The sequence below is a fragment of the Mobula birostris genome, chromosome X (genome assembly GCF_030028105.1).
Source record: "Mobula birostris isolate sMobBir1 chromosome X, sMobBir1.hap1, whole genome shotgun sequence".
Classification (NCBI taxonomy): Eukaryota; Metazoa; Chordata; class Chondrichthyes; order Myliobatiformes; family Myliobatidae; genus Mobula; species Mobula birostris.
In genome coordinates this window covers 54514134-54541538 of record NC_092402.1, presented here as the reverse complement: position 1 = coordinate 54541538, position 27405 = coordinate 54514134, and the positions used below count along the sequence as shown (strand labels likewise).

The window sequence follows — 27405 nt, the reverse complement described above, 5'->3', positions numbered from 1 at the left end:
AGATTCACTCTGTGTCTGACCCTGGGAGTCTGTGATGGGATGGTGTGGAGGGAGCTTCACTCTGTGTCTGACCCCAGGAGTTTGTGATGGGACAGTATGGAGGGAGATTCACTCCGTGTCTGACCCCGGGAGTGTGTGATGGGATGGTGTGGAGGGAGATTCACTCTGTGTCTGACCCTGGGAGTCTGTGATGGGATGGTGTGGAGGGAGCTTCACTCTGTGTCTGACCCCAGGAGTTTGTGATGGGACAGTGTGGAGGGAGATTCACTCTGTGTCTGACCCTGGGAGTGTTTGATGGGACAGTGTGGAGGGAAATTCACTCTGTGTCTGACCCTGGGAGTGTGTGATGGGACAGTGTGGAGGGAGATTCACTCTGTGTCTGACCCCGGGAGTGTGTGATGGGATGGTGTGGAGGGAGCTTCACTCTGTGTCTGACCCTGGGAGTGTGTGATGGGATGGTGAGGGGGGAGACTCACTCTGTGTCTGACCCTGGGAGTGTGTGATGGGATGGTGTGGAGGGAGATTCACTCTGTGTCTGACCCTGGGAGTGTGTGATGGGACGGTGTGGAGGGAGCTTCACTCTGTGTCTGACCCCGGGAGTGTGTGATGGGATAGTGTGGAGGGAGATTCGCTCTGTGTCTGACCCTGGGAGTGTGTGATGGGATGGTGAGGGGGGAGACTCACTCTGTGTCTGACCCTGGGAGTGTGTGATGGGACGGTGAGGGGGGAGACTCACTCTGTGTCTGACCCTGGGAGTGTGTGATGGGATGGTGTGGAGGGAGATTCACTCTGTGTCTGACCCCGGGAGTGTGTGATGGGACAGTGTGGAGGGAGATTCACTCTGTGTCTGACCCTGGGAGTGTGTGATGGGACGGTGTGGAGGGAGATTCACTCTGTGTGTCTGACCCTGGGAGTGTGTGATGGGATGGTGAGGGGGGAGATTCGCTCTGTGTCTGACCCTGGGAGTGTGTGATGGGATGGTGAGGGGGGAGATGTGGAGAGATGTGGGCAATGTGGAGGAAGCTTCACTTTGTTGCCCCAATATCTTTGCAGCTGAACCAGGATCTGTACTCGGTGATGACAAAGGTGGAAAAACAGCACAGTACCAAAGTGTTCATTGTCAAGGGCGTTGCCAGGTAAGGAACCATGATCAAAGCCTGCTGTAGGGTCATTGATGAAGTGGTGGGGTCTGACCGATGGTACCCTTGAGAAAATATCTTGCAGATATGTAAAATGTTCAGTCATGCTGACTTCAGTGACTGGTGAATTGTTTTGGGCTGGAACGAAATACAGGTTGAATTCTAACCACAGGACACAACCTGAATGAAAACGGTGATTTTGGGGAGCTCTCAGCAGACCTGGCATGGGAGCAGAGTGAGATGCAGCAAACGTCTCTCTCCCCAAGGGGCTGCCTGAGATTGGTGTGCTTCTTCTACCCTGCAGCCTGCTGTCCGCTGGCGTGCAGGCCTCCATGCTTTGCCCTCCCCCTGAGAGTGTGTGCAGCTGCTGCACTTCTGCGGCCAACAACTGGCACAGGCCCCAGCCTCGCGTCAAGGCCTGTGGCTCCGGTGCCATCCCCCACCCCCCGAGTCACTAGTTTGTATGACTCCCTGATGCACTTGTACCCTTTCTGTTGCAGCAACCGTCGTTCGCTGGTCATCTCCTCGCCAGTCAACTTTCAACGACTTTCAACACCTTCAGAGAGCAGCCTTGATCACTCATCGGTGGGCTCTGGTGTCTCGAAAGATGAAATCCCTCCTGCTTCAGCACCAACCCCCACTGACGTGCCTCCTTCACCGACTAAAAGACCCAAGGAGGGACTCCTTGAAGACTTTCAATCACCTGTCAAAGCTCCAACGCTTCCCCCTTGCTCAGAAGAATCAGTGGATGATGAAACAACTGCTTCTCCTCAAGATGCTTCATCCTCAATAAGTTTTCAGCAACTCGGGATGTTAAGCTCTTCTGAAGATTCGAGGCCGGAGACTTCTGATAAATCAGTGGATGACTCCCACTCCGAAATGCAGAGAGCTGAGCTCGGCCCTGAAGGGTCTACAGAGACTGAGGTGTCTACTGACAATCATTGCAGTGCCTCGCCTTCTCTCCAGACATCATCCACCACCCCTGTAGTGGCCGATGAGGAAGCCACCCCAGCCTTTGAGGGCATAGCTCCATTTCTTCCTACTCCGGCATCACCTGCTGGTGAAACATTGAACTCTACACATTCTGAAGCCTCAGAAAGTGAGCCTGAAAGTCCGCAGCCTGCTGAAGGTTTAGCTTCATCTGACGATCAACAAACTCAAGAGGTGACTGTGGAATCATGCCCTCAGGTGCTTGAAACCCTGGCACCTGAAGCTAAAGGACCAGGTTCCCCTGAAGCCTCAGCTTCCTCAGAAGAGCAAGCCTCTGATGAGGGAATTTCTCTGGCCAGCCCTGCATCTTCTATGGCCTCAGCATCCGAAGACGTGGTCCAGGCTTCTTCTGAAGCCTTAACTTCTCCTGATTCTTGTACAGCCGGTGAGGTACCCTTTCCAATGAGCCATGCAGCAACTGAAGAGCCACACGCGAAGGCAGAGGTTTCTTCTGATGATGGACCTTCTGCTGCCCTCGCTCCCCTGCAACTCCTGGAGGATGTTCCACAGACTAGTGAACCAACCATTGCTGCTTCTTCACTGCCCTGGGTAAGTTTGATTGAGGAATAGCTGAAAGAAGGCTCAGAATCAGAATCAGGCTTATTATTAATGATATATGTCATGAAATTTGTTGCTTTGTGGCCGCAGTAGTGCAAGATATAAAAGTACTGAATGTTACAATGATATATATGTAGAGAGAGCAAAAATAGTGAGGTAGGGTTCATGGGTTCAGTGTCCGTTCAGAAATCTGATGGCAGAGGGGAAGAAGCTGTTCCTCAAACATTGAGTGTCTGTCTCCAGGCTCCTGTACCCCCTCCCTGATGGTAACAATGAGAAAAGAGCATGTCCTGGGGGATGGGGGTCCTTAATAATGGATGCCACCTTTTTGAGGCATTGCCCTTTAAAGGTGCCCTGGATGCTGGGGAGGCTACTGCCCATGATGGAACTGGCTGAGATTGCAATCTTCTGCAGCTTTTTCCAATCCTGTGCAGTGGCCCCTCCACTCCAGGTGGTGATGCAACCAGTCGGATTGCTCTCCACAGTACATCTCTAGAAATTTGTAAGGGTCTTTGGTGACATACCAAACCTCCTCAACCTCCTAATGAAGTCTGTCATACCTTCGTAATTGTATCAAAATGTTGGCCCCAGGACAGATCTTCAGAGATGTTGACACCCAGGAACTTGAAGCTGCTCACCCTCTCCCCTGATGACCCTTTGTTTGCCATACCAAACAAAATCTAAACTCAGTCAAGTCTCAAGATGGGGCAAACATGCCGATGAAGGGAGTTTAAAAAGTAGGTTGGGGCAAACGCGCACAAAATGCGGGAGGAACTCAGCAGGCCAGGCAGCCTCTGTGGAAAAGGGTACAGTCGACGTTTCGGGCTGAGACCCTTCCTCAGGACTGAGCCCTTCATGAGTCCTGCTGAAGGGTCTCAGCCCAAAACATCGACTGTACTTTTACCCATAGATGCTGCCTGACCTGCTGAGTTCCTCCAGCATTTTGTGTGTGTTGCTTCAATATCCAGCATCTGCAGATTTTCTCTTGTTTGTGAAGAAGGGTGGGGAGTGGATTCCAGACCTTACTGCCTCAGTGGAGGAGGGATTTGGAGTTCTAAAAATGAGACAGCTGGAGCAGGCTACAGGGGGGAAGGGAGGAAGTTAAAGGGGTAGGGAGTGGAGGAGGTTACAGAGGGGAGAGAGGGGAGGCAGTTACAGGGAGTGAGGTGGAGATGTTTACAGAGGGGAGGGAGGTGGAGAAGGTTACAGAGGGGGGGAGGAGGTTACAGATTGAGGGAGGTGGAGGAGGTTGCAGAGGGGAGGGAGGTGGAGGAGGTTGCAGAGGATAGGGAGGGGAGGCAGTTACGGGGAGGGAGGGGGAGATGGTTACAGAGGGGAGGGAGGTGGAGGAGGTTACAGAGGGGAGGGAGGGGAGGAGGTTAGGGAGGGAGATGGAGGAGCTTACAGAGGGGAGGGAGGTGTAGGACGTTACAGAGGGGAGATTGGGTGGCAGTTATGGGGAGGGAGGTGGAGATGGTTACAGAGGGGAGGGAGGTGGAGCAGGTTACAGAGGGGAGGGAGGGAAGGAGGTTACAGAGGAGAGGGAGGGGTGGCAGTTACGGGGAGGGAGGTGGAGGAGGTTACAGAGGGGAGGGAGGGGAGGCAGTTATGGGGAGGGAGGTGGAGATGGTTACAGAGGGGAGGGAGGTGGAGGAGGTTGCAGAGGGGAGGGAGGGGAGGTAGTTACGGGGAGGGTGGTGGAGATGGTTACAGAGGGGAGGGAGGTGGAGGAGGTTACAGAGGGGAGGGGAGGCAGTTATGGGGACGGAGGTGGAGGAGGTTACAGAGGGGAGAGGGAGAGGCAGTTACGGGGAGGGAGGGGAGGAGGTTACAGAGGGAGGGAGGTGGAGGAGGTTACAGAGGGGAAGGAGGGGAGGCAGTTATGGGGAGGGAGGTGGAGATGGTTACAGAGGGAGGGAGGTGGAGGAGGTTACAGAGGGGAGGGAGGAGGAGGTTACAGAGGGGAGGGAGGGGAGGCAGTTACGGGGAGGGAGGTGGAGATGGTTACAGAGAGGAGGGAGGTGGAGGAGGTTACAGAGGGGAGGGAGGGGTGGCAGTTACGGGGAGGGAGGTGGAGGATATTACAGAGGAGAGGGAGAGGCAGTTACGGGGATGGAGGGGAGGAGGTTACAGAGGGGAGGGATGGGAGGCAGTTACGGGGAGGGAGGGGAGGAGATTACAGAGGGAGGAAGGTGGAGGAGGTTACAGAGGGGAGGGAGGTGGAGGAGGTTGCAGAGGGGAGGGAGGGGAGGCAGTTACAGGGAGGGAGGTGGAGGTGGTTACAGAGGGGAGGGAGGTGGAGGAGGTTGCAGAGGGAGGGAAGTGGAGGAGGTTACAGAGGGGAGGGAGGTAGAGGAGGTTGCAGAGGGGAGGGAGGGGAGGCAGTTACGGGGGGGAGGTGGAGATGGTTACAGAGGGGAGGGAGGTTGAGGAGGTTACAGAGGGGAGGGAGCTGGTGGAGGTTACAGAGGGGAGGGAGGGGAGGCAGTTACTGTGAGGGAGGTGGGGATGGTTACAGAGGGGAGGGAGGTGGAGGAGGTTACAGAGTGGAGGGAGGGGCGGCAGTTACGTTGAGGGAGGGGAGGAGGTTACAGAGGGAGGGAGGTGGAGGAGGTTACAGAGGGGAGGGAGGTGGAGGAGGTTACAGAGGGGAGGGAGGTGGAGGAGGTTACAGAGGGGAGGGAGAGGAGGCAGTTACAGGGAGGGAGGTGGAGGAGGTTACTGAGGGGAGGGAGGGGAGGCAGTGACGGGGAGGGAGGTGGAGGAGGTTACTGAGGGGAGGGAGGTAGAGGAGGTTACAGGGTAGGGAGGGGAGGAGGTTACAGAGGGGAGGGAGGGGAGGCAGTTACGGGGAGGGAGGTGGAGGAGGTTACAGGGGGAGGGAGGGGAGGAGGTTGCAGAGGGGAGGGAGGGGAGGCAGTTACGGGGGGAGGTGGAGATGGTTACAGAGGGGAGGGAGGTTGAGGAGGTTACAGAGGGGAGGGAGCTGGTGGAGGTTACAGAGGGGAGGGAGGGGAGGCAGTGACGGGGAGGGAGGTAGAGGAGGTTACAGGGGAGGGAGGGGAGGAGGTTACAGAGGGGAAGGAGGTGGAGGAGGTTACAGAGGGGAGGGAGGGGAGGCAGTTACGGGGAGGGAGGTGGAGGAGGTTACAGGGGGAGGGAGGGGAGGAGGTTACAGAGGGGAGGGAGGTGGAGGAGGTTGCAGAGGGGAGGGAGGGGAGGCAGTTACGGGGGGAGGTGGAGATGGTTACAGAGGGGAGGGAGGTTGAGGAGGTTACAGAGGGGAGGGAGCTGGTGGAGGTTACAGAGGGGAGGGAGGGGAGGCAGTTACTGTGAGGGAGGTGGGGATGGTTACAGAGGGGAGGGAGGTGGAGGAGGTTACAGAGTGGAGGGAGGGGTGGCAGTTACGTTGAGGGAGGGGAGGAGGTTACAGAGGGAGGGAGGTGGAGGAGGTTACAGAGGGGAGGGAGGTGGAGGAGGTTACAGAGGGGAGGGAGAGGAGGCAGTTACAGGGAGGGAGGTGGAGGAGGTTACTGAGGGGAGGGAGGGGAGGCAGTGACGGGGAGGGAGGTGGAGGAGGTTACTGAGGGGAGGGAGGTAGAGGAGGTTACAGGGGAGGGAGGGGAGGAGGTTACAGAGGGGAAGGAGGTGGAGGAGGTTACAGAGGGGAGGGAGGGGAGGCAGTTACGGGGAGGGAGGTGGAGGAGGTTACAGGGGGAGGGAGGGGAGGAGGTTACAGAGGGGAGGGAGGGGAGGCAGTTACAGGGAGGGAGGTGGAGGAGGTTACTGAGGGGAGGGAGGGGAGGCAGTGACGGGGAGGGAGGTGGAGGAGGTTACAGGGGAGGGAGGGGAGGAGGTTACAGAGGGGAAGGAGGTGGAGGAGGTTACAGAGGGGAGGGAGGGGAGGCAGTTACGGGGAGGGAGGTGGAGGAGGTTACAGGGGGAGGGAGGGGAGGAGGTTACAGAGGGGAGGGAGGTGGAGGAGGTTACAGAAGTGATGGAGGGGTGGCAGTTACGGGGAGGGAGGTGGAGGAGGTTACAGAGGGGAGGGAGGGGAGGCAGTTACGAGGGAGGGAGATGGAGGAGATTACCTGTCACTTCGGAACATAGAACATACAGCAGTGTAGAAAAGGAAGAGGTGTTTCAGCCCACCATGTCTGTGCTGACCTAATTCAATGAATCCCTTCTGTACCCCTCCATTCCCTGCATGTTCATGTGTCTGTCTAAAACTCTCTTAAATGCCTCTGTCGTATCTGATTCCACCACCACATTTGAGGCCCCCACTTCTCTCTGTGTAAGTAACTTAACCACACATCTCCTTTAAACTTCAATGGTGTACCTTGTGACATCCAGAATCAGGATTATTTTCCATGGAGGTACTGGTGTAGGTTTCTCACAACCTGTGTGGAGAAGTGGGTAGCTGTAGAGAGGTGGACACTATTCCCTACCCTAGTGGGTAGTCAGGAGTCGAGAGTGGGGATTAGGGAGAGGGTAGGGGTAGTGATGGGGAGTTTAGAACGTTGAAGGACAGGGCGACTGTGGGTGCTGGTGAATTATGGGTATTCACTGAATCTAGACAACACTGTAACGGGGTACATTGTGAACTAGTGCCACAGGTGGGAGTAGATGGGGTTGACCCATTGGACGTTACAGAGACATGGTTCAAAGTGACCAAGGCTGGGGATGGAATGTCCCAGACATTTACCTTTTGAAGTAGATGACAGAATGGAGGAGGGGTCAGGCTGGCCCTGGTATTACAGGGTGGGGGACAGGAAGGTCTGGGCTCAGAAACTCAGGAGGTAGAAGGGGTTTGGGTGGAGCTGAGAGAGAGAACACAAGACACTGCAGTGTAGGGAGGGTGTAAGTTCTGGGGGCATAATGTAATGATCACAGGGGACGTTAATCTACAGTCAGAGCCGGGAGAGAAACCAAATGAGCAGTAACTGTGTGGAGAGTGAATGGATAGAGCACATAGGAAATGGGCTTGTAGAAATACAGGGTGTAGAAGAGGGAACAGACTGTTTTAGAAACGGTTGCAGTTGCAAATCAACTGCAGATGATGGAAATGTGAAACAAAAATAGAAAGTGCTGAGCGAAGCATGTTCCATTTTTAGATTGGTTATTGTGTAAATAGAAAGGGTTAATTGATGAGCAAGTACTGTAGGTGAAGTGCCCTGAGGTAAAAAATATTATAACATGATATAATTTTATATAAAGGTTGAAAGTGGCTTAGTTTGCTCCTGATTCTGAAGGAACAAGGTGTGAGTGCCTGGTGGCAGATGGAGGAACAACATGAAATGGTCGGACAGGAAATTGGCAAAGGCTGGAGTTTCATAGAATGAATGCACTGTTTTCAATTTAGGCAAGCAACCAACAAAAAAGGGATCCAACTGTGACTATCGATGGATTAAATATAGTGCAGGTGAATGGAAGAAAAGCTTTTCATTCTGCCACAGAAAGTATTGTGCCTGAGGATTGTGAAAATGGCAGAGTTCAGCAGAGCAGGACTATAGCATTGAGAAGGAAATGGGAAGCATCGTCAGAGAGTTGGCTGGGGAGAAACAAAAAACAGCTGTGGAGTTTCTGTATGTGTGGAAAGGGGAAGAGACTAACAACGGTCCATGTGGTCTCCTGCAGTCTGATACAGGAGAAACTATACTGGTGAATGAGGAAATGGCAGAAAATTAAACAACACACACAATTTGTTGGAGAAAGTCCTGATGAAGGGTCTTGGCCTGAAACATCGATTTCCCTCCATGGATGCTGCCTGAATTACTGAGTTAGACTGTAAGACATAGGAGTAGATTAGACCATTTGGCCCATCGAGTCTGCTCGAGGTTGATTTACTATCCCTCTCAACCCCAGTCTCCTGCCTTCTCCCCATAATCTTTGACACCCTTACTGATCATGAACCCATTAACTTCTGCTTTAAACATAGAGACATAGAAAACCTACAGCACAATACAGGCCCTTCGGCCAATATTTACATAGTTTAGAAATTACCTAAGGTTACCCATAGCCCTCTATTTTTCTGAGCTCCATGTACCTATCCAGGAGTCTCTTAAAAGACCCTATCGTATCTGCCTCCACCACCATCACCGGCAGCCCATTCCACACATCCACCACTCTCTGTGTAAAAAAAACTTACCCCTGACATCCCCTCTGTACCTACTCCCAAGCACCTTAAAACTGTGTCCCCTTGTATTATCCATTTCAGCCCTGGGAAAAAGCCTCTGACTATCCACACGTTCAATGCCTCTCATCACCTTATATACCTCTATCAGGTCACCTCTCATCCTCCATCGCTCCAAAGAGAAAAGGCCGAGTTCACTCAACCTATTCTCATAAGGCATGTTCCCCAATCCAGGCAACATCCTTGTAAATCTCCTCTGTACTCTCTCTATGGTTTCCACATCCTTCCTATAGTGAGGTGACCAGAACTGAGCACAGTACTCCAAGTGGGGTCTGACCAGGGTCCTATATAGCTGTAACATTACCTCTTGGCTCTGAAACTCAATCCCACGTTGATGAGGGCCAATGCATCGTGTGCCATCTTAACCACAGAGTCAACCTGCGTAGCAGCTTTGAGTGTCCTATGGACTCAGACCACAAAATCCCTCTGATCCTCCAGGCTGCCAAGAGTCTTACCATTAATACTATATTCTGCCATCTTATTTGACCTACCAAAATGAACCACCTCACACTTATCTGGGTTGAACTCCATCTGCCACTTCTCAGCCCAGTTTTGCATCCTATTGATGTCTCACTGTAACCTCTGACAGCCCTCCACACTATCCACAATACCTCCAACCTTTGTGTCATCAGCAAATTTACTAACCCATCCCTCCACTTCCTCATCCAGGTCATTTATAAAAATCATGAAGAGAAGGGGTCCCAGAACAGATCCCTGAGGCACACCACTGGTCCTTGCCTTCGTGGGCAAGCCAATTCTGAATAGACAAAGCAAGGTTCCCTTGGATGCAATGCCTCCTTACTTTCTCAATAAGCCATGCATGGGGTACCTTATCAAATGCCCTGTCCAAATCCATATACACTGCATCTATAGCCCTGTTATTATTACACCTTCATCAACATGTTTAGTCACATCCTCAAAAAATTCAATCAGGCTCGTAAGGCATGACCTGCCTTTGACAAAGCCATGCTGACTATTCCTAATCATATTATACCCCTCCAAATGTTCATAAATCCTGCCTCTCAGGATCTATTCCATCAACTTACCAACCACTGAAGTAAGACTCACTGGTCTATAATTTCCTGGGCTGTCTCTACTCCCTTTCTTGAATAAGGGAACAACATCTGCAACCCTCCAATCCTCTGGAACCTCTCCCGTCCACATTGATGATGCAAGGATCAACGCCAGAGGCTCAGCAATCTCCTCCCTCACCTCCCACGGTAGCCTGGGTGCACCTCGTCTGGTCCCGGCGACTTATCCAACTTGATGCTTTCCAAAACCTCAAGCACATCCTTTTTCTTTATGACTATATGCTCAAGCTTTTCTGTCTACTGTAAGTCATCCCTACAATCGCCAAGATACTTTTCCATAGTGAATACTGAAGCAAAGCATTCATTAAGTACCTCTGCTATCTCCTCTGGTTCCATACACACTTTCCCACTGTCACACTTGATTGGTCCTATTTCTCATGTCTTATCCTCTTGCTCTTCACATACTTGTAGAATGCCTTGGGTTTTTCCTTAATCCTGCTCCCCAAGGCCTTCTCATGGCCCCTTCTGGCTCTCCTAATTTCATTCTTAAGCTCCTTCCTGCTGGCTTTATAATCTTCTAGATCTCTTATCATTACCTAGCTCTCTGAAACTTTCGTAAACTCTTCTTTTCTTCTTGACAAGATTTTCAACAGCCTTTGTACACCATGGTTCCTGTACCCTACCATCCTTTCCCTGTCTCATTGGAATGTACCTATGCAGAACTCCACGCAAATATCCCCTGAACATTTGCCACATTTCTGCCTTACATTTCCCTGAGAACACCTGTTCCCAATTTATGCTTCCAAGTTCCTGCCTGATAACTTCATATTTCCCCTTACTCCAATTAAACACTTTCCTAACTTGTCTGTTCCTACCTCTCTCCAATTCTATGGTAAAGGAGATAGAATTGTAATCACTGTCTCCAAAATGCTCTCCCACTGAGAGACCTGACACCTGACCAGGTTCATTTCCCAATACCAGATCAAGTACAACCTCTCCTCCTGTAGACTTATCTACATATTGTGTCAGGAAACCTTTCTGAACACACCTAACAAACTCCACCCCATCTAAACCCCTTGCTCTAGGGAGACGCCAATCAATATTTGGGAAATTAAAATCTCCCACCACGACAGCCCTGTTACTATTACACCTTTCCAGAATCTGTCTCCCTATCCGCTCCTCGATATCCCTCTTACTATTGGGTGGTCTATAAAAAACACCCAGTACAGTTATTGACCCCTTCCTGTTCCTAACTTCCACCCACAGAGACTCTGTAGACGATCCCTCCATGACGTACACCTTTTCTGCAGCTGTGACACTATCTCTGATCAACAGTGCCACGCCCCCACCTCTTTTGCCTCTCTCCCTGTCCTTTCTGAAACATCTAAAGCCTGGCACTCTAAGTAGCCATTCCTGCCCCTGAGCCATCCAAGTCTCTGTAATGGCCACAACGTCATAGCTCCAAGTACTGATCCAAACTCTCAGCTCATCCACTTTGTTCATGATACTTCTTGCATTAAAATAGACACATCTCAAACCATCAGTCTGAGCGCGTCCCTTCTCTATCACCTGCCTATCCTCCCTCTTGCACTGTCTCCAAGCTTTCTCTGTTTGTGAGCTAACCACCCCTTCCTCTGACTCTTCAGTTCGCTTCCCACCCCCCAACAGTTCTAGTTTAAACTCTCCCCAATAGCCTTCGCAAACCTCCCCGCCAGGATATTGGTCCCCCTCTGATTCAAGTGCAACCTGTTCCAAAAGAGGTCCCAATGATCCAGAAAGCTGAACCCCTGCCCCCTGCTCCAAACCCTCAGCCACGCATTTATCCTCCACCTCACTCTATTCCTATACTCACTGTCGCATGGCTCAGGTAGTAATCCCGAGATTACTACCAAATGACTTGGCCTTCATAGCTGTCTGTGGCAATGAATTCCACAGATTCACCAACCTCTGGCTAAAGAAAGTTCCTCTCCATCTCTGTTCTATAGGGACGTAGGGTTGTATTCTGAGGCTGTGCCCCCTGGTCCCGGACTCCCCCACTATAGGAAACATCCTCTCCATGTCCACTCTATCTGGGCCTTTCAATATTCGATAGGTTTCAATAAGATCCTCCCTTGTTCTTCTAAACTCCAGTGAGTACAGGCCCAGAGCCATCAAACATTCCTCATACATTAACCCTTTCATTCCCGGGATCATTCTCGTGAGCCTCCTCTGGACCCTCTCCAATGCCAGCACATCCTTCCTTCGATAAGAGGGCCCAAAACTGCTCACAATACTCCAAGTGCAGTCTGATCAAAGCCTTATAAAGGCTCAGCATTACATCCTTGCTTTTATTTTCTAGTGCTCCCAACATGAATGCTAACACTGCATTTGCCTTCCTTACCACTGACTATAGACCATGGAATCAGTAGGAAGGAAAATGCTGGAGCCCTGATGAAGGATCTCTGCCCAAAATGTCGACTCTTTAACCCTTTCCATAGATGCTGCCTGACCTCCTGAGTTCCTCCAGAATTTTGTGTGTGATCCTCTGCAGAATCTCATCTGTTTATATTGGTTCATTAGGGAAGTGTTAAAGGGGGCACTTAGGAAATAATAATAGTATTGGGCAGAGTTAGCTTGGAGTTAGTAAGGAAAGTTGTATAGGTTTTTGTGGCTGTAATTAAGGTAAACAAGTGGTGTTTGTGGACTTTCAAACCGCCTCAGGTTGCCAGCTCAGATATTATTAAATAAAATTATAAACATGTTAATACTCGAACACATGAATCAGGAGCAGGCGTTGGCCAGCCAGCCCCACTGTTCAATATGATTCCAGCTGTCCAGCTCCACACACCTGGTTATCTGTTCTACCTCTCTTTCCCTGCTTACAAAGAATTCCTCTCTCCCTCATCTCTCTGTCCTGGTGAAGAGTCTCGCCTGAAACATCAGCTCTTTATTCCCCTCCATAGATGCTGCCTGACCTGCTGAGTTCCTCTAGTAATTTGTGTGTTACCATAAGACCATAAGACATAGGAGCAGAATTAGGCCATTCGGTCCTTTGAGTCTACTCCACATTCCGTCCCTCTCTGCCTTTGACACAAAGTCTTTGCTCCCACTACCCTTTGGAAAGAGAGGGCCAAAGGCTCCCTAAGAGAGAAAACAATCACCTTATCTCTGTCTCTGTCTTAATTTTAATCAGTAGCTCAGCTCTAGTTCTGAATCTCACATTTCAGTCAAGTCCCTTCTCCCTCTAACTCCAGCAGTTACAGGTCGAGCCTGTCCAGCCTTTCCTCACAAGACAACCCACCCATTCCAAATATCAGCCCAGTAAACCCCCATGAACTGCTCCCAATCCTTCCTTCAATGAGGAGACAAACACTGTACACACTACACCAGGCATGGCCTCCCTGAATCTATGCTCTACTGAAGCTTTCCAAATTACTTGCTGTCCAGCCTTTGGTGAACCTTGTACTAGGACACCCAGAACTCGCTGCATCTCACAGCTCTGCAATCACGCACCATAGCTCAAGTGTTTTTTTAATATCATTTTTCCTGTCAATTAAACAATTTTGCATTTCCCCACATTATACTCCATTTGCTGGAACTTGTTCCACTGAGGTAAACTATCCATATCCCTTTCTAGCCTCCTGATGAGTTCTTCACAACTTAACTTCTGAAACAGGTCCTTTGCCATTTAATAAAGCTATCCCTATCCCTCAGATGCCTCATTATGCTCTCGTCATAGCTCTCTTTCCTTCCTGCCTTTGTGTCATCAGCAAGCATAGCAACTTCTTGGTGTGACTTCACCAAGTTATTTATGTAAACTGTAAGAAACTGACCCCCATGAAACATCTCTCATTACATCTTGCTCACTGTTTCCTGTCCCCAGCCAATCTCCTCTCTTCACCCATATGTTAACTCCTTCCTCACCGTGACCAGGTTCATTGCCTAGTACTAGATCCAGTATGACCTCTCGCTAGTTGGCCTGTCTACATATTGGGTCAGGAATCCTTCCAAATTCTAACAAATTCTGTCCCACCTAAGCTTTTTACACTAAGGAAGTACCAATCAATATTAGAGAAGTTGAAGTCGCTCATGACAGCACCCCGTTATTTTTGTACCTTTCCAAAATCTGCCTCTCAATCTATTCCTCAGCGTCTCTGTTGCTATTGGGTGGTCTATAGAAAATGCTCAATAGAGTGATTGCTCCCTTCCTGCTTCTAACTTCTACCCACACTAACTCAGGACATCCTCCCTGTCTGCAGCTGTGATACTATCCCTGATTAGCAATGCCACTCCCCCACCTGTCTTACCTCCCTATACCCCCTCCCTGTGTCTTTTGAAACATCTGAACCCTGGAACATCTAGCAACTATTCCTGCCCTTGTGACAGCCAAGTCTCTGTAATGGCCACAATGTCATATTTCCATGCACTGACCCATGCTCTAAGATCACCAACCTTGTTCCTGGTACTTCTTGCATTAAAGTAGGCACTCTTTAACCTATCTAAGTGACTGTATTTATGCCCTTTCCACTGCTTATCCTCCTCACAGTCTGTCTACACGTTGCATCTATCTTTACACCAACTGCCCCATCCTCTGACCTAGCACACCATTTCCCATCCCCCTGCCAAACTAGTTTAGACCCTCCCTAACAGCTCTAGCAAACCTGCCCCCAAGGATATTTGTCCCCCTCAAGTTCAGGTGTAACCTGCCCCTCTTACACAGGTCATACATTACCTGAAAGAGGCTCCCAGTTATTCACAAATCTGAAAGCCTGTGTCCTGAACCAATTCTTCAGCCACACATTCATCTGCCAAATCATCCTATTCTTACCCTCACTGGCACATGGAACAGGCAACAATCTGGAGATTACTACCCTAGAGCTTCTGCTTTTTAGCTTCCTATCTATCTCCCTCTATTTGCTCTTTAGGTCCTCATCCCTTTTCCTATCTATGTCATTGGTGCCAATGTATATCACAACTTGCGGCTGCTCTCACTCCCACTTAAGAGGGGCGTCGACAGGGTGAATGCACGTAGTCTTTTTCCCAGGGTCAGAAAATCCAGAACTACAGGGTACAGGCTGAAGGTGAGTGGAGAGAGATTTAATGGGAACCTGAGGTGCAATATTCCCACTCAGAGGGTGGTCCGTGTATGGAATGAGCTGCCAGAGGAAGTGGTTGAGGCTGTTACCGTACATTAACAGCATTTAAAAGCCACTTTGACAGGTACATGGATAGGAAAGAGTGGAGTGGCCTGGGTCAGAGTGGGACGGCTTTGGCTCAACAGGCTTCGGTGAGAACAGGCAGAGAACAGGGTAGGTTCTGGTAAGTTTTTTGTTCAGATTGTTTAGTGCAGTGAGAATGCCAGGCAGGATGTTGGAATGCTCCTCTTGCAGGATGTGGGAAGTCAGGGAGCCCTCCGGTGTCCCTGACAATGACACCTGCAGGAAGTGCATCCAGCTGCAGCTCCTGACAAACCGCGTTAGGGAACTGGAGCAGGAGCTGGAGGACCTGCGGATCATTCGGGAGAATGAGGAGATTATAGATCGTAGCTACAGGGAGGTAGTTACGCCAAAGGAGCAGAGGACAGGAAATTGGGTCACTGTCAGGCGAGGGAAGAGGAAAGGGCAGGCAGAGCAGGGTTCCCCTGTGGCCTTTCCCCTCAACAACAAGTATACCGCATTGGATACTGTTGGGGGGGATGACTTACCTGGGACTAGCTGCAGTAGCCGGATCTCTGGCACTGAGTCTGGCTCTGCAGTGCAGAAGGGAGAGTAGAAAAAGAGGAGAGCGGTAGTGATAGGGGACTCGATAGTTAGAGGTACAGATAGGAGATTCTGTGGTCGTGAGAGAGAATCCAGGATGGTTTGTTGCCTCCCAGGTGCCAGGGTCAAGGATGTCTCTGATCGATTGCATGACATTCTGAAGTGGGAGGGTGATCAGCCAGATGTCGTGGTGCACATCGGTACCAATGACATAGCAAGGAAGAGTGAGGAGGTCCTGGAGAGTGAATATAGAGAGCTTGGTAGGAAGTTGAAAAGCAGGACCTCGAGGGTGGTAATCTCAGGATTGCTACCTGTGCTAGGTGCCAGTGAGGGTAGGAATAGGATGCTCTGGAGGAGGAACAAGTGGCTGAGGAACTGGTGAAGGGGGCAGGGTTTCAGATTTCAGGATCATTGGGACCTCTTCTGGGGCAGGTGGGACCTGTACAAGAGAGACGGGTTACACTTGAACTACAGGGGGACCAATATCCTTTCAGGGAGGTTTGTTAGTGCTATTGGGGAGGCTTTAAACTAGATTTGCAGAGAGATGGGAACCAGAGTGCCAGAGCTGACAGTGTAGCTGGGGTGAAAATAAATGATGTTGAAAGTTTAAGCAAATCCACTGATAGAAAGGTTGTGAGTGGTGGTAAAAATCTTCTGAGGTGTATATATTTCAATGCTAGGAGTATTGCGGGGAAGGCGGATGAGTTGAGGGCGTGGATTGACACGTGGAATTATGATGTTGTAGCAATTAGTGAAACTTGGCTACAGGAGGGGCAGGACTGGCAGCTTAATATTCCAGGGTTCCGATGTTTCAGATGTGATCGAGGCAGAGGAATGAAAGGTGGGGGAGTGGCATTACTTGTTAGGGAAAATATTACAGCAGTGCTCAGGCAGGACAGATTAGAGGGCTTGTCTACTGAGTCCTTATGGGTGGAGCTGAGAAACAGGAAGGGTATGGCCACATTAGTGGGATTGTATTACAGACCACCCAATAGTCAACAAGACTTGGAAGAGCAAATCTGCAGAGAGATAGCAGGCAACTGCAGGAAACATAAAGTTGTGGTGGTAGGGGATTTTAATTTTCCATACATTGATTGGGACTCCCATACTGTTAGGGGTCTAGATGGTTTAGAGTTTGTAAAATGTGTTCAGGAAAGTTTTCTAAATCAATATATAGAGGGACCAACTAGAGGGGATGCAATATTGGATCTCCTGTTAGGTAACAAATTAGGGCAAGTGACAGAAGTCTGTGTAGGGGAGCACTTTGGTTCCAGTGATCATAACACCATTAGTTTCAATTTGATCATGGACAAGGATAGATCTGGTCCTAGGGTTGAGGTTCTGAACTGGAAGAAGGCCAAATTTGAAGAAATGAGAAAGGATCTAAAAAGCGTGGATTGGGACAGGTTGTTCTCTGGCAAAGATGTGATTGGGAAGCCTTCAAAGGGGAAATTTTGAGAGTGCAGAATTTGTATGTTCCTGTCAGGATTAAAGGCAAAGTGAATAGGAATAAGGAACCTTGGTTCTCAAGGGATATTGCAACTCTAATAAAGAAGAAGGGGGAGTTGTATGACATGTATAGGAAACAGGGGGTAAATCAGGTGCTTGAGGAGTATAAGAAGTGCAAGAAAATACTTAAGAAAGAAATCAGGAGGGCTAAAAGAAGACATGAGGTTGCCTTGGCAGTCAAAGTGAAGGATAATCCAAAGAGCTTTTACAAGTATATTAAGAGCAAAAGGATTGTAAGGGATAAAATTGGTCCTCTTGAAGATCAGAGTGGTCGGCTTTGTGCGGAACCAAAGGAAATGGGGGAGATCTTAAATAGGTTTTTTGCATCTGTATTTACTAAGGAAGCTGGCATGAAATCTATGGAATTGAGGGAATCAAGTAGTGAGACCATGGAAACTGTACAGATTGAAAAGGAGGAGGTGCTTGCTGACTTGAGGAAAATTAAAGTGGATAAATCCCCGGGACCTGACAGCGTGCTCCCTCGGACCTTGAAGGAGACTAGTGTTGAAATTGCGGGGGCCCTGGCAGAAATATTTAAAATGTCGCTGTCTACGGGTGAAGTGCCAGAGGATTGGAGAGTGGCTCATGTTGTTCCGTTGTTTAAAAAAGGATCGAAAGGTAATCCGGGAAATTATAGGCCGGTAAGTTTAACGTCAGTAGTAGGTAAGTTATTGGAGGGAGTACTAAGAGACAGAACCTACAAGCATTTGGATAGACAGGGGCTTATTAGGGAGAGTCAACATGGCTTTGTGCGTGGTAGGTCATGTTTGACCAATCTGTTGGAGTTTTTTGAGGAGGTTACCAGGAAAGTGGATGAAGGGAAGGCAGTGGATATTGTCTACATGGACTTCAGTAAGGCCTTTGACAAGGTCCCGCATGGGAGGTTAGTTAGGAAAATTCAGTTGCTAGGTATACATGGAGAGGTGGTAAATTGGATTAGACATTGGCTCGATGGAAGAAGCCAGAGAGTGGTTGTAGAGAATTGCTTCTCTGAGTGGAGGCCTGTGAATAGTGGTGTGCCACAGGGATCAGTGCTGGGTCCATTGTTATTTGTCATCTATATCAATGATCTGGATGATAATGTGGTAAATTGGATCAGCAAGTTTGCTGATGATACAAAGATTGGAGGTGTAGTAGACAGTGAGGAAGGTTTTCAGAGCCTGCAGAGGGACTTGGACCAGCTGGAAAAATGGGCTGAAAAATGGCAGGTGGAGTTTAATACTGACAAGTGTGAGGTATTGCACGTTGGAAGGACAAACCAAGGTAGAACATATAGGGTTAATGGTAAGGCACTGAGGAGTGCAGTGGAACAGAGGGATCTGGGAATACAGATACAAAATTCCCTAAAAGTGGCGTCACAGGTAGATAGGGTCGTAAAGAGAGCTTTTGGTACATTGGCCTTTATTAATCAAAGTATTGAGTATAAGAGCTGGAATGTTATGATGAGGTTGTATAAGGCATTGGTGAGGCCGAATCTGGAGTATTGTGTTCAGTTTTGGTCACCAAATTACAGGAAGGATATAAATAAGGTTGAAAGAGTGCAGAGAAGGTTTACAAGGATGTTGCCGGGACTTGAGAAACTCAGTTACAGAGAAAGGTTGAATAGGTTAGGACTTTATTCCCTGGAGCGTAGAAGAATGAGGGGAGATTTGATAGAGGTATATAAAATTATGATGAGTATAGATAGAGTGAATGCAAGCAGGCTTTTTCCACTGAGGCAAGGGGAGAAAAAAACCAGAGGACATGGGTTAAGGGTGAGGGGGGAAAAGTTTAAAGGGAACATTAGGGGAGGCTTCTTCACGCAGAGAGTGGTGGGAGTATGGAATGAGCTGCCAGACGAGGTGGTAAATGCGGGTTCCTTTTTAACATTTAAGAATAAATTGGACAGATACATGGATGGGAGGTGTATGGAGGGATATGGTCCGTGTGCAGGTCAGTGGGACTAGGCAGAAAATGGTTCGGCACAGCCAAGAAGGGCCAAAGGGCCTGTTTCTGTGCTGTAGTTTCTATGGTTCTATGGTTCTATGAAAGGTTTGGAGGGATATGGGACAAATGTGGGACTGGCTTGGATGGGAATGTTGGTTGGCATGGACCAGTTGGGCCGAAGGGTCTGCTTTCATGCTGTATGACTCTGAGACTCTATAACCGGCAGAAAGACCATTCTAACCCCATCACACTTGCCTCACAGGCCAAGGCTCCCATGACCACTGGTAAGCACGTGGTGGAAGACAGCGGGAAGGAGGCTAATGAGGGTAATGATCTCGCCCGGCCTTCCTCGGACAGTGAGGGGTCACCGTCAGACAGGAGCCAAGACCCCAAGGGTTCACCCTGTGGAGAGCTGCCAGCTGGATTCATGTACAAGGTACCAGACCGACTCCCCTCTGTGACTGGGCCAGTGTTTGTCACCACTTCCAGGACCGTGCTTCGCTCACCACACAATCTCACTACTCCACCCATCGGAACCAAGGTGTGCTGTCTTCAATCCTGCCTTCAGCGCAAGTGGCAGTGATTGACACTGAATTTGTGGTAGAAATTACCTACTATTCCTTCATAACTGCTCAGCACATTAATAATCCCAGTCTCTCCTTCCCTCTTCCTAGTCCCTGCCATCCCAAACACTTTCCATTCTGCACCAGCATCTGGATGGTAGAACATGCTGCTTCCTACATCCATTGATCCATGAAAAAATTGGAATAAAATGGATGCTCTATCCCGAATAATAAGCATGGGGTTTCAATTATTCCATCAGAATAAAGTGATCAAGTAAAGATAAAGGATTCTCAAATCCATTCCTGACAAGGAGATTTAGTACAATGTGCAACTTAATTAAAGTCCATCAGTTCATACACATTTCAGCCTCAGTCGTTGTAGTTTCCTGAGTCTGTGGCCTATGAGTCTTTTGAGAATGCTCACTGGCCAGATAGCTGTTTTCAACCTCAATATAAGAGCAAGGATGTAATCCTGGGGCTTTATAAAGCATTGGTCAGACCACACTTGGAGTATTGTGAGCAGTTTTGGGCCCCAAATCTAAGAAAGGATTGGCATTGGAGAGGGTCCAGAGAAGGTTCACCAGAATCATCATGGGAATATAAGGGTTAACGTATGAGGAGCATTTGATGGCTCTGGGCCTATAGTCACTGAAGCTTAGAAGAATGGGGTGGGGAGAGGCATTTCATTGAAACCTATTGAATAATGAAAGGCCTAGATAGGACAGAGGATGCTTTGAAAAGTGTGGAGACTTGGACCTGAGGGCACAGCCTCAGAATACAATGACGTCCCTTTAGTCCAGAGCTGAGGAGGAATTTATTTAGCCAGAGAGTGGTGAATCTATGGAAATCTTTGCCACAGGCAGCTCTGGAGGCCAAGTCTTTGGGTATATTTAAACCTGAGGTTGATAGCTTCTTGATTAGTAAGGGCGTCGATGATGGAGAAGGCAGGAGAATGGGGTTGAGAGGGATAATAAATCAGCCATGATGGAATGCTGGAGCAGACCCGATGGGACAAATGGCCTAATTCTGCTCCCATGTCTTATGGACTTACAGTCTAACCTACGCTGTTACTCAATGAGGGTTGCCAGCAGCCCGATGCCCCAGTTTTAAAGGGAGAACTCGTCATTCCATATCAAATCAGAGTGAGACACTATTTTTTCTTCTGTAACTTTCATGATATGACCTGCAAATATTCCCTGCTCTTGGCCTGGGCTGGATAAGTCCGGGAGAGTTCATGCCCAGTAGCCCCTGATGGATACTGTACGTGGCTGCTCAGCAGTAGTGAGCCAACCTCAGAAATCAACTGAAACTACTCCAGGAGCAATCCTCCTAATACGAACTTCCAGGAGCCACGGTGGGGGAGACCCCACCCCAGAGAGGTTGAACAAGCTCAAACAACTAAGGCCGACCGGCCACTAAGCCTGGCCCTGAGGGACTGACCAGCAGTTGGCTAGTGATTTTGGGCCTTGCAGACAGCCATGTGTTAGGCTGAATATACCTCCCTCTGCTGGATGAAGCCTGCAACAGCAGCTCTCCATTCTTTCTGAAATGCATTGTTGGCACTGCTTTCTCTGATACAGTTTGAGAGTTAAATTTAAATCAGGCCACCTTTTTGCTATAAACTGGAATTTAGCTCAGGATGTTCATTTGTAGACCATTTTCTGGGAGCGTAGCATTAGTGAGGAGAGAATCGGTTCGCTTTTATCAACTCAAGGATAACCATGCCTTGGAACCGTGAAGGGATGGTGACTGGGTTGATTCCTGAGATGAATAAGTTGTTTTAGGAAGGATTGAGTAGATTGAATCTCAGAATTCTTATGGCACCGGATAAGGCTATTCATCCCATTGAGTCTCTGCTGGCTCCCTGTTGACTCGCCCACCAGCCCTATTCCTCTGCTCATTCCCCCCACCCGCAGATAATTCCCTCCAGTGCCGATCCAGTTCCCCTCTGAAAGCCCTGATTGATGCTGTCTCCTCCCACCACAGACACTGAGTCCCAGATTATCACCACTCTCAAGGTGAATGGGTTTCCCTTACAACCACACACGCCGCCCCCCCCCCCGCATCTTTAGTACAAAACTCCATTCCCACAGACACTGAGTCCCAGATCATCACCGCTCTCTGGGTGAAGAGATTTTCCTCACAACCACCCCCTGTATCTTCAGTACAAAACTCCACCCCTACAGACACTGAGTCCCAGATCATCACCGCTCTCTGGGTGAAGAGATTTTCCTCACTGTTCCCCCCGTATCTTTAGTACAAAACTCCACCCCTACAGACACTGAGTCCCAGATCATCACTGCTCACTGGGTGAGGAGATTTTCCTCACTGTTCCCCCCGTACCTTTAGTACAAAACTCCACCCATACGGACACTCAGTCGCAGATCATCACCGCTCTCTGGGTGAAGAGGTTTTCCTCACACCTCTCTTATATCTTTTGCACAAGATGTTAACTAGTGTGCCCAGTCCTTGACCTCTCTACCAATAGAAACAATTCCCCCCATAACCCCATCTGAACCCCTCATGACTTTGTCCACCTCCACAACATCTCCCCTCAACCTTATTTGCTCCAGGGAGAACAAGCCCAGTCTAACCCTGCAGCTGGGACCCCTGATCCCCAGAACCATTCCAGTAAATCGTTTCACTTGTCACTTCAGTACACACAAAATGCTGGAGGAACTCAGCAGGTCAGGCAGCATCTATGGAAATGAACAAACAGTTGACATTTCAGGCTGAGACCTTACTTCAGGACTGAAGAGAAAGGGGGAAGATGCCAGAATAAAAAGATGAGAAGAGGGGAAGAAGCAGAGCCAGAAGGTGATGGGCGGAGCCAGGTAGGTGGGAAAGGTAAAGGGCCGAACAGGAAGGAATGTGACTGGAGAGGAGAATGGACTACAGGCAAAAGGGTAGGAGGAGGGGACCCAGGTGGAGGTGAGAAGAGGTAAGAGGCCAGAGTGGGGAATAGAGGAAAATGGGAGGGAGAAGGAATTTTATTTTACTGGAAGGAGAAATTGATATTCATGCCATCCGATTGGAGGCCACGCAGACGGAATATAAGGTGTTGCTCCTCCAACCTGAGGGTGGCCTCATCGTGGCACAAGAGGAGGCCGTGGACTGACATGTCGGAACGGGAATGGGAGTCGGAATTAAAATGTTGGGCCACCGGGAAGTTCTGTTTCTGGTGGATGGAGCGGAGGTGCTCATGAAGCGGTCCCCCAACTTACTGTGGGTCTCACCAATGTAGAGGAGCACTGGGTACAATGGACAACCCCAGCAGATTTGCAGGTGAAGTTTTGCCTCACCTGGAAGGACTGTTTGGGGCCCTGAATCCCTGTGGAAAGCAGAGGAGATGGTGGTGGAGGTGAAGATATGTTTAGTGGTAGGATGCCTTTGGAGGTGGCAGAAGTTGGAGAGGCTCATGGGGTGGTAGGTGAGGAAAACTCTATCACTGTTAAGGTGACGGGAAAATAGGGTAGTGCGGGTGCCTGGGAAATAGAGAAGATGTGGTTGAGGGCGGCGTCAATGGTGGAGGAACAGAAAACCTAGTCTTTGAAGAAGGAAGGCACTCTCTGATGTCCTGGAAAGGAGAGCCTCGTCCTGGGAACAGATGCGGCTGAGATTGTTTCACACTTCTCTGTATTAAATTCCATCTGCCTCCTGTTTGCCCATTCTGCTATCCTCACGATGTCCTGGAACAGACAGTCACTCTCCTCCTTACAGACCATCACACTTCCAACCATGGGTCGTCAGCAGGTTTGGACATTTTACCCTGCACACCCGAGTCCAGGTCATGAATATACAGTATGTCAAAAGCAGTGGTCCCAGCACTGACCCCTGGGGACACCACTGTCCACATCTCCCAGTCTGGAAAGTAACCCTTTCCTACCACTCTCTGCTTGCTGCCTTTAATCCAAGTTCCTCTCCTTGCTGCTACTGAGTCCTGAATTCCTCAGACATCAGAACTGTTGACCAGTCTGTCTTCTGAGATTCTCTGAAAATACTAGTAGATGACATCTACTACATTCCCTTCATCAACCTTCTGTGTTACCTCATCAACTCAAATTTCTTCAGAAGCCAGTTAATGTTTCCCTGATTATTATTTCCATATGTTCCCCATCATCCAAGGTTGAACAGACTGCCCTGTGTTTTCCTGGCACTTTATTTTATTGAGGGGTTAAACAATTCCTGCTCTCTTGTCCTTTGGCCCTGCCCTGCATCTTGGGAGGATTAGAATTGCACAACAGGTCCTTCTGCAACTTCTAGCTGAGGCACATCCCATCTGGGCCAGGAGACTTGCGTGCTTGAAGCCAACCCACTTATGCTGCTGGGCTTTCTGTTCATCCCATGACCACTGGCCCCTCTCAGCAACTCCTGAGGTATGCAGTCAGCCCAACCAGTCCGAGACCCTAAGAAATCATTAGACCATAAGATATGGAAGAATTAGGCCATGTTATCCATCGAGTCTGCTCTGCCATTCAATCATTGCTGATTTTTTTCAATCCCATTCTCCTGCCTTTTCCCCATAATCTTTGATCCTGTTACTAATTAAGAACCTATCAAATGCTGCTTTAAATATACCCAATGGCTTGCCCTTCACAGCCATTTGCAGTAATGAATTCCACAGATTCACCATCCTCTAGCTGAAGAAATTCCTCTTTATCTCTGTTCTAAATGGACGTCCTTCTGTTCTGAGGCTGTGTCCTTGGATCCTGGACTTTCCTGCTAATGGAAGTATCCTCTCTAGTCTGCTCTATCTGGGTCTTTCATTATATGGCAGGTTTCAATGAGATCTTCCCTCATCTTTCTGAGTTCCATCAGTACAGGCCCAGAGATATCAAACATTCCTCAAGATCTTGTCTAATCACAATCCTAGATTAGAAGTCCAGTGCGCCCTGGGAAAGAAAATCATCCAACAGTTCTGAGGTAAATCATGCCACACATATAATATACAGTAGAAGCTGAATTTGAAAATGTCTTCTGGTTTCAGATGTTTTAAGCCCAGAAACTGTCCAGCCCACTTTATCTTTTCATTTAATAGAAGTCACATTCTGTGAGACCTCCTTGAACAATCTTTAAACAATCTGATCTGTGCCCTTCACACAGGTGAGAGTCAAACGCAGTCCGATGGAAGAGGCACACTTACAATGTGAAGAAGGGAACATCCTGCTCGTGCTCCCTTCCCAAGATGCTGAGCTACAGGTGAGCATGGGGTCAATAGTCAGTAAGCTAGCTCAGCACCACACATGGGAGAAAACAGATTTGCCGCGGTCCCCATTTCCCAACACCCTCCCCTCGTTCCCCGTCCTAATCTATCAGCCAGGGGTGTGTCTGATGAGACATTTTGGAGAGAGGTTTGTGAAGTTGCTCATGGCGGGATGATTTGGATGTTCCATTGTATCTCACAGTCTGTAGGCTTGCTGCTGGCTGTCAAGGAAGCTGACTGGAATGAGTTGAAGGATGTGGAGAGTTTGCAAGGTACCTTCCCGGAGGAGCTGACGGAGCGTGTGGGCTGAGGGGCTTTGCCGGAGGGAGCCCTGTGCCTGCAGCGGTGGGGAATGGCCAGAGCTGCCTTTGGTCACTGGCCGGTTTGCAGTGGAGCACATGCCAAGCCTTAGCACTGCCACATCCCTCTGCTTCTGCAGCAGGTAGTTCACCTGTTCAATCTGCCCTGCAATAAAAAGCTGTGCTCCAAAATGACAGTGTTTGCTTCATCTTTCTGTTTGGCTCATCGCCTTGCTTAAAGGAGAACTCTGATTGGTGGCTGAACTATGACCCCAAGCCATGTGACTGGTTGAGCAAGGAGGTCAAAGACCGTGGGCTTGGAGGTGAAATTCGATTGAAAACAGGTTGAGTGGGGGGAAAGTGAAGTGTAATAGTGGGGTTTAGTTCCCCAAGAACCAGGTGCAGTTGGGTTACGTAGGGTTCAGTACTGTGAACAGGGTGGGGTGAGTTCCTGTGGCAGAACATAACGGGCATGAAGTTTATAGAAATGAAGTGTGTCATGTGTGCTTTCAGCTGTGGCAGTGGGAACACGAGTGAGAATGTGTGTTGAAGTACAGTATGGGGGGGTTTATTCTTCACAAACATAAGAGATTCTGCATCTGCTGGAAATTCAAAACAAAACACTCAAATACTGGAGGAACTCAGCAGGTCAGGCAGCAGCTATGCAAGTTAAGAAACAGTCTACGTTTTGGGCCGAGATCCTTCATCAGTACTCCAGCATTTTCCTTCCTACTGATCAGGACTGGAAAGGAAGGGGGAAGATGCCAGAATAAGAAGGCGGGGGAGGGGAAGGAGGAAAACGTAGAAGGTGATAGCTGAAGCCAGGTGGGTGGGGGAGGGAGGACAAAGTAAGAAGCTGGGAGGTGATCGGTGGAAAAGGTAAAGGGCTGAGAAGAAGGAATCTGATAGGAGAGATGAGTGGACCATGAGAGAAAGGAAAGGAGGAGGGGCACCAGGGGGAGGTGAAAGGCAGGTGAGGAGAAGAGAAGAAGGAAGGCCATCCAGAGGGGGAAATTGAAGAATAGGGGAGGGGAAGGGGGAAAATTTATCAGAAGTTTGAGAAATCGATGCTCATACCATCAGCTTGGAGGCTACATAGGTGGAATAAGAGGTGTTGACCCTCCAACCTGAGGGTGGCCTCATTGTGGCAGAAGAGGAGCCCATAGACCAACACGTCAGAACAGGAATGGAGATAGGAATTAAAATGGTTGTTGTTCAGTCGTTGTCGAGTCCAATTCTTTGTGACATCATGGACACCTGCACACCAAGCCTCCTTGTTGAAAGCTGCCTCTCTAAGATCCCCCAAGGTCATACATATGATCTGAGTAATATTATCTATCCATTGTAGCCTCTGTTGTCCTCTCCTTCTTTTACCTTCTGTTTTACCTAACATACTTTATACTTCATACTTTATTGTCGCCAAACAATTGATACTAGAACGTACAATCATCACAGCAATATTTGATTCTGCGCTTCCCGCTCCCTGGATTACAAATCGATAGTAAATATTAAAAATTTAAATTATAAATCATAAATAGAAAAATGGAAAGTAAGATAGTGCAAAAAACACCGAGAGGCAGGTCTGGATATTTGGAGGGTACGGCCCAGATCCGGGTCAGGATCCGTTCAGCAGTCTTATCACAGATGGAAAGAAGCTGTTCCCAAAGCTGGCCATGAGAAACTTCTTCAAGGAGTCCTGTCTTCTCATGATATGGCCAAAATATTTGAGCTTTTGTCTCATAAGCAAGCCTCCTAGTGAGCAGTCTGGCTGTATTTCGTCAAGAATTGACTTGTTGGATCTTCTTGCTCTCCAACAAACTGGATAATTTCATCCTCTTTGGCAATTGTGGTTGGAGCATCAACTTGGATTACTGTGATGTTAAAAGGCCTGCCTTGAAGTCATATTGCGATCATTCTATCATTTTTGGGGTTGTATCCAATCACTGAATTTTTTTTTACTTTTTTTCTGACAATTAAAGCCACTCCATTCTTTCTGCAGGTTTCCTGCCCAGAGTAGAAGATCTGGTAACTGTCTGATGTAAAATGACCCATTTCAGTCCACTTTAGTTCTCTAATTCCCGATATGTCAACGCTTAGTCTTGCCATCTTGTTTTCGACCACACCTAGTTTACCTTGATACGTGGATCTTACATTCCAGGTTCCAATGGTGTATCGATCTTTACAAAATCCAACCTTCTTTTCATTTCCAGGCACATCAGCAGGTGGCCATCCTTTCGGCTTTAATCCAACCAGGTC

General features: G+C 48.9%; 1 protein-coding gene across 3 annotated transcripts in view; it reads left to right on the top strand.

Annotated features, from left to right (window-relative positions):
- The window catches only part of LOC140191639 (uncharacterized), a 119690-nt gene extending 94338 nt beyond the window's left edge, over positions 1 to 25352 (top strand). For all 3 annotated transcript variants that reach the window (XM_072249227.1, XM_072249226.1, XM_072249228.1), the window contains 5 exons: positions 1054 to 1136; positions 1640 to 2678; positions 19347 to 19520; positions 24751 to 24846; positions 25053 to 25352. In XM_072249227.1, coding sequence (XP_072105328.1) covers positions 1054 to 1136; positions 1640 to 2678; positions 19347 to 19520; positions 24751 to 24846; positions 25053 to 25160 — 1500 coding nt within the window. In that variant the 3' untranslated portion in view covers positions 25161 to 25352. The remainder of the gene's footprint in view (positions 1 to 1053; positions 1137 to 1639; positions 2679 to 19346; positions 19521 to 24750; positions 24847 to 25052) is intronic.
- Positions 25353 to 27405: the final 2053 nt, after the last annotated feature.